The 11,656-nt window shown below is 41.4% G+C and overlaps 1 protein-coding gene and 1 non-coding gene across 3 annotated transcripts; one reads left to right on the forward strand and one right to left on the reverse strand.

Moving 5' to 3' along the window:
- Positions 1 to 1,349: 1,349 nt before the first annotated feature.
- Positions 1,350 to 2,896, forward strand: LOC134082940 (trypsin-1). 2 transcript variants are annotated; one of them, XM_062538998.1, is made up of 6 exons: positions 1,350 to 1,389; positions 1,522 to 1,672; positions 1,870 to 2,124; positions 2,272 to 2,398; positions 2,542 to 2,643; positions 2,760 to 2,896. In XM_062538998.1, exons 1-6 carry the CDS (start codon positions 1,350 to 1,352, stop codon positions 2,805 to 2,807), a joined length of 723 nt encoding a protein of 240 aa, XP_062394982.1. In that variant the 3' UTR covers positions 2,808 to 2,896. The 2 variants fall into 2 exon arrangements, with proteins under 2 accessions (XP_062394982.1, XP_062394981.1); XM_062538997.1 differs by having other exon boundaries at positions 1,870 to 2,120; positions 2,262 to 2,398.
- A 7,019-nt stretch (positions 2,897 to 9,915) lies between these two features.
- Positions 9,916 to 9,987, reverse strand: trnap-agg (transfer RNA proline (anticodon AGG)). Its single transcript has one exon. It is a non-coding gene; the product is annotated as a tRNA-Pro (tRNA).
- Between the last annotated feature and the right edge of the window lie 1,669 nt (positions 9,988 to 11,656).

Consider the following 11,656-nt stretch of genomic DNA (forward strand, 5'->3'; position numbering starts at 1 on the left):
AACCCAGACAACATACTGAGGGAAAATGAAAATTTAGCGGAAGTACGTAGGAGGGCGGAGCCAGGCTACTTCAAAGATGCCATCAGCTTTGCTGAACAGTGGAAGGCTATGTACGGTGCTTAGCAACCAGTATATTTCTAGCCAGTGATGGTACTGATGCATAACAATGGTTCTCTCTCTCTCTCTCTCTCTCTCTCACACACTCTCAAATGAAAGATCAACCATAAATATAACTGCAAGCAGCAATGGCTCTTGGCCAGGACTCCCTTGGAAAAGAGGTTCTTAATCTCAACGGGACTTTTCCTGGTTAAATAAAGGTTAAAAAAAAAAAAAAAAAAAAAATGGCTGACCAGAGCATCTGCGTTCCGCAACCCATGACATCTCGGAATCCAACACTGACATGGTGCATTAGTCAAATGTACATACTGTATCTGATGTGTGTGCTATACGTTTTTGAAAGTTTTATACATTGGAAACACTTCCTCACTTCCTGTTGGGTGTGACGTTTTACACTGTGACAGCAATGATGCTCACTAGGTGACACTTCACCAAGTATGTAGGTGGCAATGATATGGTGGTGCTATACCACACACAATAAGGCATGTGAATATCATCATAATAACATGTTTGAAAGTTTCCAACCAATTAATCAAGGTGATGTCAATGTATGGCACACTGCTGGAGGTGCTAGACCTGGTTGGCAGTTTGGGCAATATCATTAGATTTATACTAACTAATATTTTGTTAATATACACATTCCATGAAAATGTGTTGCTATAGCTGTTAGTAGAATCATTCATTTTTCAGTTGTTGTTTTGTTTTAGTATTCTGCCGAGCATCTGGAATATGACCAACAGCAGGTAATAGACGACAGGAGCCATGACCAGCCCCTTCTGCTATCAAGTCACCTGCTGTGCATTACTAATAATAACACTATCAGTAAAAAATACTGTAATTAATGTAAATGAGGAGTTGAAGATGAAATGATTGAACAGGAGGAACATTAACTACAACTGAAATGAGGTGACGCTTCAAATGGACAGAGGACGCCATACAGTGTGAAGTGGACATGTCACTGTCACCTGCTGCCACAAGCGTTGTGGGCTCTTTTCATATCTCTGAGTTTGAAGGTTGCCATGTGAAACGCATCATATGTTACATACCTGACCATTCTCACATGTGTGCCACATACACATTTCTCCTTGTATTTCACATAACAGCACCGCTGGTGGATAGAGCTATATTCTGATTGGTCGGCTCCTTTCCGATGGGGCGTGGTGAGTGTGGCAGGTCTGTTTAAAGGCCAGGGGTCCAGGTTAGACCTCCATCAACAGGATCAATCAGCAACCATGAGATCTCTTGTCTTCCTTGTGCTCCTCGGAGCTGCTTGTGAGTACAAGTCCTGCAGAACTGCTGCAATTGCCTGCGGTGTTCCGGTTAAACTCTAAAGAGATACTGCTAGATATTCATTCAGGTATTTCCATGATGTTTCTCTTTAACATGATGTTTTGGTCTTTGCAGTTGCTACGGAGGAGGATAAGATTGTTGGAGGGTATGAGTGCAAGGCCTACTCCAAGCCCTGGACAGTGTCTCTGAACTCCGGCTACCACTTCTGCGGTGGTTCCCTGGTCAACGAGAACTGGGTTGTGTCTGCTGCTCACTGCTACAAATCGTATGTTTCTGCATTTGACTTCATATACTTACTAGAAACAGCACAGAACAATAAAAAGTAGAATGTGAAATATAATTCAAAATGCAATACATTTCCAAATGCACTACTACATTTACAATCTTTGCTACTTTTAACAACCTTTTAGATTGTATTGCCTGTTACTCACTCTGTCTGTCCGTCCCTCTGCTTCCTCTCAGCCGTGTGGAGGTGCGTATGGGCGAGCACAACATCAGGGTCACTGAGGGAAATGAGCAGTTCATCAGGTCCTCCCGCGTCATCCGCCACCCCAACTACAGCTCCTACAACATCAACAACGACATCATGCTGATCAAGCTGAGCACACCCGCCAAACTGAACCAGTACGTGCAGGCCGTGGCTCTGCCCACCAGCTGTGCCGCCGCTGGCACCGTGTGCACCGTGTCCGGCTGGGGCAACACCATGAGCTCCGGTTAGTATGCCACCCTGCAGCTGACCTCAACTAGGCCTAGTCTTCAATACTGTTCTTTCTAACTGTCCATCTATTGCCAGATAATTATTAGTCAGATTTCATCCCCCTCAACACACTCATTCTTTCATTTCAACCTTTCAGCTGATGACAGTAACAAGCTTCAGTGCCTGGAGATCCCCATCCTCTCTGACAGCGACTGTGACAACTCCTACCCCGGCATGATCACCGACGCCATGTTCTGCGCTGGATACCTGGAGGGAGGCAAGGACTCTTGCCAGGTAAGACACATTCATTCACATTCTTACCATTTCAAGCGCATTGCAATTGTGAACATATACCTGTTGCACACCTTCAGTAATAGAGCTGCTTTCTGTCAGGCTCTTTAACAATGGTGTTCTCTCTCTCTCTGTGTCCATCTCAGGGTGACTCTGGTGGCCCCGTGGTGTGCAACGGTGAGCTGCAGGGTGTTGTGTCCTGGGGCTACGGATGTGCTGAGCGCGACCACCCTGGTGTCTACGCCAAGGTGAGATTCCGACAGAACTAGCGCCACAAAGATCCAAACAACTCTATGCAGTCCTTAAGACACTGAAAAGTAATTCACATATAACATGTCAAAAACTAATTTATCTGCTTCTCCAGGTTTGCCTCTTCAACGACTGGCTGGAGCAGACCATGGCCAGTTATTAAGCTTTTTGCCTTGACCTGGACAACCAGCACACTGACAAAGTCATGACTCACTGGAGGGACTCACAAAATAACTGCTGCCATTCAGTGTCTCTATACGAGCAGTCCCACCACCACCGTGACAGAAACGATGTGCGGAAATAAATGAATGTGAACTAATGTATCTGCTGTTCAGCTGTGATTTTGTATCATGTGTGATATAGGAAATATTACCTCCTCTGGTAGTTTATCTTTCATTACTTTTTAAAAGACAAACAGAACAAAAACACACACTTGACCATCATCTAAATGTCACTAGAGCAAAAGTCAAAAACAAGAAAAAGAGTTGTTCACCAGAATCACCACTTTGAATAAATGATAATAAAAGAAGATATATCCATAAATAGGACAACTAACACACAAACAACATTCTCAGCTCAGGCTGAAAACCTGCACATCTATCTCTCTTGCTCCCTGTCCGCATCTTCTGGGTCCAATCACAAACTAGCTTATCCAAAAGGCACACCCGGACCATTGGTCTGATTGGTTGAAAGACTATCTAAAAGCTTAGAGTCATTGACTATGCCCAGTGATCACGCCTCTTGTGCAGTACAAATAAAACGCAGACTCTCCAAACTAATGTTCAATCTTGACAGAGAAGATAGCCAGACTGAAAATGAGCCATGACATGAGCCAAAATGACATACAGTGTGAAGTGAACATGTCACTGTTAAGTCTGTTGTGGGAACTATTTATTTGGTACGCCATTTGCTGTAAGGTGACAACATTCTGTCTGTTTGCAATTAAGTTAACATGACCTCATGACATTAAACCAAATGTGCAACATATACTAATATCTCACAGATGCAACATGGCTAGGTTCCTGTACAGTTGGTTTAAGAATGTTAAATGAACTTCACCGCAGTGTGCAGTATACAGCAACCACATTCAGTTCACACAGTACACACACCATTTCTAGTCCATCTAAAATGTTTCAAGTGACATTAATGAAACATACCAGAAGTCATTTGTAATTAAAGCCCCCCAGCTCCACCGTCTTACATACTGTGCTCTTTTCACAACACTGCCGACACTCTGTTTGTTAGCACATGGGGGTCATGGGCAGCAATGTCAGCAGCAGAGAGGCTCACAAGTTTTACGGTCCAGACACAAGTCCTTCCGCCTGCATGTGGGAACATGAAAGAGGAAGGGAGTGTGTATGACGAATACCTGACTCATGGTCTTGATACTGTAAAAGCAAAACAAATTGCTGCATTTCAACAGATTTCAAAAATCTCTTTTCACTTCAATGCCATGCTAAGGATCTGGATGGTTGTAGAATGGACTTATCTAATGCAAACAAGAATATCAGACACATCTTTTATCTTCAAAGATGGTACTTTTCCAACCGTCTTGCGTGTTGGTATTGCTGCAGCTAAAACAACTACTTTGAAGTAAAAGAAAATGTTAATACGTTTATCGCTTTGGACAAAGGCGTCTGCTAAATAACCATAACCATAACCATAATCATAACCATAATTTATGATGTTTGTCATTCTGTTCAGTACATGCCAAAGCTCTTCAACTGGATTGCTGCAAGGAGTCTGCTAAATATGACCTAATTTTTTTCTCTTCCAAAGATAAAATAATGTCAATAATGATTATATTAATGGCTTAACATTGAATATATCAATACAGAGTTCATTATTATGCTTGACTTATCACCTATCTTTTTAAAGGTCCTGAAAAATGCTGAGGACGTGTGGTACATGCATAAAATACTTGTTGCGGAGATGTAGTGAGAACCAAAAGCTTGTCTGGTGATGTCACGATCTCATTCTCAGAGTCTCTTGTCATGTCTGGGTGTGTCTTCCTGTACTTTCTTCCTGGACTCTCGTTTTTGTATTGAGCTAAGTACACTTCAGTCTGGCTTCCTTGCGTCAGTGCTCACACCCCTGGAGGTTCTTCCTGGTTTGACATGCCTAGATCATGACAGTTGATGCTGTCAGTAAATGAAACACATGCTTGAGGTTTACAACCAACTTACTCATCGTGGGAAAGCCAGAATTGGGGGAATAGGGGCGGAGACTTGGAGACTTGGAAAATTACTAACACGTCTGTTTCAGTGCGCAAATGCACTGCTGCACATTTTGGATGGCACTCGTGTGTCAGTGAGTTAGAAAAATGCACAGCCTGCTGACTTATGTTGTTCCTTGCACCATGATTTCCAGTGTTGCGATATGTTATATGATCTTGTGATCCCACCATGTGATCTTTGTCAGTCAGAGTTATTGTACCTTTGGGTGATGAGGACTATAAGAGGGTTATAGTAAAAGGTTTGGAATGACTTTAGAAAACAGTTGGAGGTCTGCAATTGCAAAGAATTATATTGTTATATTGTATTCATGTATGAATACATATGTAATATACCATAGATAGACCCTTTTCCAAAGGCTAATTTCTTTGGAGAAGTACAGTTATTAAAGTATCTTTAAATCACTGTCAATGGTGCCTCATAACATCTTCAATGTTGTTTGTTTGTGGTGCTAAAGTATATTTAGATAGATAGATAGATAGATAGATAGATACTTTATTGATCCCTAAGGGGAAATTCAAGATTTAGCAGATGCCTTTATCTGCAATTTTATCTGTAAATGCTAGACATTCGAAATACATGCAGCTGTTATGTTTTCTGTAAACAGTTTTGTAAAAGTATTTCATTCATTGACATAGGCCCAAAGTTTAAATCTAGTGTAAAGAAGATTATTGGAAAATAACCAAAATCGGCCACAAAATATGAAATACTGTCAAAATGAATGTGCATTGTGGCACCCCTAGATTATTATCAATCTTCACCAAACTTCATATCTAGTGTTTATTCATCAAATGGCATAATATTATCCACCATAGAAGAGTTTTTGAGAGAAAGAGGGAAAATTATATGATATACAATTGCATAGGTCACACTGCTACTTATGTTCATGTAATGAGCATGTCTTGGTTATTTTTAATGGGTGCTTTTGATCCGTAGATCCAAATCCACTTCTTAATTTGAGTTCTAAAATAAATCAGGAATGTTTCAGTCAGCTCTTATGTCAGGAATGTTTTCATATTTGTCACTAGGTGGCAGTATATTTCCAAAAACATAAACACTGCCATGGAATACTTGGCATGAATACAAAATAAAAAATTATGGTATGACCAGTTAACAGACAACCACATTCTATAAACCTCAATCAATTCACATACCCTGGCTGAACCCATTTCCGAATCAAGGTTTGAGGGAACAGGCTCCAAGGGACAACCAGACTCCATGTTTTAGGCGGGGAATTGGAAGTGCCATCATGGTTGGGCATGCACTCTGACTGCCATGCCCTTGAACCTGCTTCTTGTGGTTTGCATTCACAGTGTGGTACCCCACAGACTGGGGCCGAGGGCAGCAGAATGACTACTCTCTCCTTTCACTACACTGTATTTGGTGTCTAAAAGTGGGATCGCTTGCAGAGAGTGTGTGTGTGTGTGTGAGAGAGAGAGAGAGAGAGAGAGAGAGAGAGAGAGAGAGAGAGAGAGAGAGTGTGTGTGTGTGTGTGTGTGTGTGTGTGTGTGTGTGTGTGTGTGAAATGTGGGCACACTTCGCAGTGCACAGGCAGTGTGTCGCAATGGCGTAACTGCAGTGTGCTCTGTTAGCCACAATAGTGAGCATGGCTTTCTGGCTCTGTGGCCAGGGAACTGATCTGGTAGCATGCACAAATGGTTTACTTAGGTAGCTGCTTTTGTATCTTGCTACAGGAATCCTCAACACACCCAATTAATTTCAATGAAACCTTTTTTCATAAATTGTGCATTGCTTATTTATCATTCATGACTCATTTATATCGTTCACCTTACACCATGCAGAGGATACGCATTTCTGTTTCATTATGAATGCATTGTAAATCTTGCCATGCATTTGACATGCCATTAACTTATATGATCAAATACAAATTGATCTCAAAAGTCAAGGAGATTTTATGTTCATCCAAGAAGGATCAAACTCCAAACTCAATGCCAAGACAGGCAGGTGTTTCTGTTTCACTTTGACTTGTTGAATGTTTTAAAAAACATTGTAAAACATGGCCTTGGAGAGCAAAGCTTGTTTAGAGTCAAAGTCAACTTCATCATTATTCAGATCATGTAACAAGGAGTGCACAGCAGGAAGTGAAGGCACTGCTGTGCCAGCTTGACAATGGAGGTGGTGTTCATAGTCACAAGCATGTACTGTCACAATTTATGGAAATATGAATTGTCTCTCATTATCATGCTTAAAGTTGAATATAAAATCATCTTTTGGAAATTGATCTTAATGCCTTAAATGAAAAAAATGAGGAAATATTCAACCTTTAAGGACATCAATTTTCTTTGTGAATGAATAATGTATTGTAAATAAATAAATATTTCTTTAGGGGTCATTGGAACGCCCATGTTAAATTCCCATAGAGGATTTTTATTTTTATTTTTAAAGGCCAGTTATTTCATGGATCCAATATTTTTGGAGGGCACTGCATATGCTTGTATCTCCAAAAACTGCCAAGCTACAGTACCTGGGGGGTATTCCATCATTCTCGCTAATAAAGGCGGCGCTTAACAGAAATAACCTGGCTTGAACTAGCGCCAACTTTTTCTTGGGGCTGAAGCCGTTCCATTAACTCAAGTTAGCTGCATCTTGCCCTCGTCAGAGCCCCTTTAGGGAGAGCCGGTCCACTTCCTATTAACTCAATTGTACCGGATTGTTCCTGCAATCTGTTGAAATTCCGCTAGGGGCGCTGCCGAGCAAGTGATAAATGAATTGTGGTCTATGGAGCTAAGCGGCTAAAACTCGTTTTTTTCACAGTTGACAACTTCATTTTTTAATGTACATTGTCGCAGTAGCTACTTGAGTATAGGTTTTCCACTGGAAATGAAATAAAAAGTCACTCATGTCCTTTCTGCTTTTCATAGGATGGGCCGCTTTCCGTGTAACATGCTAGCATTTAGCTCATGGATGCTGATTGGTCAGCGAGAAATCGCGACCGATTACGACGACCGTCGTGAAGCTGAACCTTCTTTTAGGTCTATGGCCGTAAAGTGGTTCGTTTTTGTGTCACGTGACATGAAAACTTTGAAAGGGTTTTTAGGAATAACAACACATATTGAAAATTGCATTGGTCAGCTAATTGTCAAGTCAAGTTATCCTGCATCGCATGCATTAATGCAATTTCAGGAGAAAAAATTATATAAAGACAAATGTGGTATTGGGGGGTTCAGCTCCATTGCTACCCATTCATTCATCACTTGCTCGCGATCGCCCTCTAGTTGCAGTACCATGCGGAAGTATTTAGCAAGTGGTCCTTCTCCCCTTATTAGACATTCTCTGCCCTGGTTTATTCAAACAAGGCTAAAATCAGCTTCATGTGTGCTCGTGCACGAGGTAGAAGAGGAGACCAAAACCATAGATTGACGAAAAGAGGATACATGTCGTAAAATTAAGGCAAACTAGAAGATTTCAGTTCGATTTACAAGCGCCATCTACAGGATTTTCATCGGAAGTAATCAAATTGAACACGATATTTTTCAAATTGAAAAAAATAGATAGTAGAAATCGTACTGTAAATCGCTAAATAATTGGGACTTTGATGTCTTCACTCTGAACAAAACGAGTGAATAAGTAGGCTATTTAAACTTAAAACAACTTTGGCATCTATTATAAAAACCTACGTTTGTAGATTAAAAGGGTTCACTCTAAAATATTTTTTCGGTGGTCATAAAATATATTAGTATTGTCCTGGGAGTATTGGGAGAAAACCTATTGTCTCCCATAAGCATAGTTCTGTCAAAGTGTTTGTGAAATATAATTATCTGAAATGCAATATTGGCTTTCAATTTGTCATTTAAAGGTATACTATGCAGGATTGGCGATTTCATCGCCGGTTTCGCTTTCACTTTTCATTTTCGCTCGTTTTATGCTTGCATATTTCTCTGCAGAGCTTCCCCTACAGCTTTAGCGTGTATATTTGACAAAACTCCTCAATCGGTCAGTCTGCCGTGCCTTTTCATGAGACTTTACATAACAATTCCTGGGGTAGAGCATGGGTGCGTGCCCGGTGTCTCCTGAAGTTGCAAGTGTGGTTTTACCGCTACAGACCACTAGAGCGGCCAAAAAAAACACCGTTCGACCGGTAATGACCCATTTAATCATATATAACAGTATGGAACAAATTGATTAACTGAAAAACGTTGCATAGTATACCTTTAATATTTAATTTGTGTAATAGCCTACAGTTGATTTGATATCCATGAACTAGCCTAGGCCTTATCAATAGACTACATGAAGCGGTTTTAAGTATTATAGCCTATAAAGGCTACAGAATTAGGCTATACTGGCATCAGATATAGCGCACTGATAGCCTGTAGGTTACTGTCACTGAACAAGCTACTAAATGTGCACGACCTTTATCAATAGTGATATGCCTTTCATTAAAGAGTATAAATAAACATGGCATTATTAGCCTAATGTGTTAACATGAGTATTCATCGCATGGGAACCGAACCCGAGAACACGCAAAATATGAATTGTTTTTTGTCCCGTCGCGCTGCGCATGACACCACGAGAGACACAAGTTGGATGGAGGCACAATATTTCTTTGACCACCACACACGTAAGTTCAAACAATGTAAGTTGCATAATTTTCATAAATTCTTTGAAACTACCGAATAGGTAGCCTTAATCAATGCTTGATAACAATATCGAAAAAAAGTTTCTCCTTCTATTTTTGAAGTTGTAGGCTACAAGTGACGAAAGCACAGGTTGACGGAACCATCTTTTGGGACTCGTTTTCCGACTGATGGGTTTTTTTGCAACACAGATTAATTTAGCTCGGCAGTTAGCCTGCCACCGACCAGGTTAGTTCAGAAGCATATGTTACCCCAGCAACTCAGCTGAGATTCCTTTTAGCGGGAGTAATGGAACCGAACTCTCTCTAAAATTAGCGAGGCTTATCAAAGTTAGCCGGGATTTACGGTTAGCCGGGTTAATGGAATACCCCCCAGGGTAACTAAGTGCAGCAGTTGACCGGTGGCCGGTAGAACCAAACAATGCAGAGTTTCACAGAATAAAGGGCTCGTCCGGGATTTGAACCCGGGACCTCTCGCACCCTAAGCGAGAATCATACCCCTAGACCAACGAGCCAGCTTGCTCAATTGCTTATGTCGAGCCTTTTGTGCATCAATATTTAGCTGAAAGGAGAGGTAGCTGTGGTGGTGTTGAGCTGCAGCTAAGCTATGCTGTACATCAAAGGTGAGACAGTGCTCACACAATCTCATGATACTGACAAAACTAGAGATGCACCGATCAATCGGCTGGTGACCGGAATCGGCCGATTTTCACGTGATCGCCCACGACCGGCGACCGGCCGGTCAGTCTGAGACATGCCGATTTTATGCCGGTCAAATGCACTCGCACGTATTTGTAACAACATCACAATGAGTTTGCAAAGTTTGATGAAGCTAGCAAAGGCCAACAGTCAGGGCTGGATAAAGCGCTAAGATTGAGTTTTTCTATGCAGCGAATGCTGCTTTGCCATATTGCGTGGAAGCTGTCACTTCAGGATACAGCGCACATCAAAGCCCGTCCTTGCCGCTAATTGCGTGCCCACAGCTGAACCACAAGCGCTATCAATAAGCAGCGACATAGCCTTTATACTCCAGGCGAGACACGGCAGGAATAAACATAGTTTTGCTTCGGTTTGACAATTTATCATGTATTCTTTCACACTACTACAACAACTAAGTCTGATTTACACATTTAGAGGTTTATTTCATTACCTTTTGTCTGATCACGCCTGTGTTTCTTCTAAATTCGCCAAAAGTTAGCATTCTAACGTGTCATAAACTACCGCGACCGTGATACAAAACATATCATGCGCGGTGTCGTTGGAAAGCTGTGTTTCTCCTGCATGACGTTATGCCATCCAAATATGGACACTTCCTTAGTATCCACAAGCAAGTTCAAAGAAGAGTGTAGACTGAGAATGTAGGCCTATGTCATTTGCTGTGTTTCAAGGCTGTCATTTCAAGGCTTGTCATTTTCCAACATCTCAGTCTATGTAGCACACACCAAGCTTTATCAGTAGCCTATTGTGAAGATATTTACAGTTGGATATTGGATGTGAGAAAAAAAAAAAAATTGTGTTCCTACAGTGCATTTCAATTAGTAGGCCTATGTGTGAAATGAATGTCCCACACTGGGAATACTGCAGCTGAAGAAGGCTTGAAGAAGAATCTGTCTATTCACATTTTTCTACCAGCCATTGATAAGTTGATCACATTTCTATATTAACATCTTGTATTAAAGAACATATAGGCTAGAAAATAACTCTTTGTTTGTGCTGTAAAGTGGTTTGAAGAAATTAAATCGGAATCGGCTAAAATCAGTATCGGCAGGTAAAATTCTATGAAAAATCGGAAATCGGAATCGGCCAAAAAATTGCAATCGGTGCATCTCTATTTTTTATCCATCAGTCCATAACACGTTCATAGATGGCGTATTTCCACTACGGTCCTGGGCCGGCCCCAGGCTTTACCCCGGTCCAGTTTTTCGAGAATGTTTAGTCCCAGATAATGGCACCTTCATCGATGCTTGTGCTTTCAAAATAACCTGTCTTACCAGATGAGCGGGAAATACTAGACCATTTTCATTCTATTCAGTTATTATCAGTGTGCGAGTTATACCAGGGTCTCCGGGGGAGCCGGGGGGCGGGGCGGGGTTTTTTTTTTGGGGGGGGGGGGGGCAAAGTTTAAATGCCGATCCTGCAACAGCATAGGCATAGGCCTATTATAAAGAGAAAATTCGTTGCACA

The sequence above is a fragment of the Sardina pilchardus genome, chromosome 6 (assembly GCF_963854185.1).
Source record: "Sardina pilchardus chromosome 6, fSarPil1.1, whole genome shotgun sequence".
Taxonomy (NCBI): Eukaryota; Metazoa; Chordata; class Actinopteri; order Clupeiformes; family Clupeidae; genus Sardina; species Sardina pilchardus.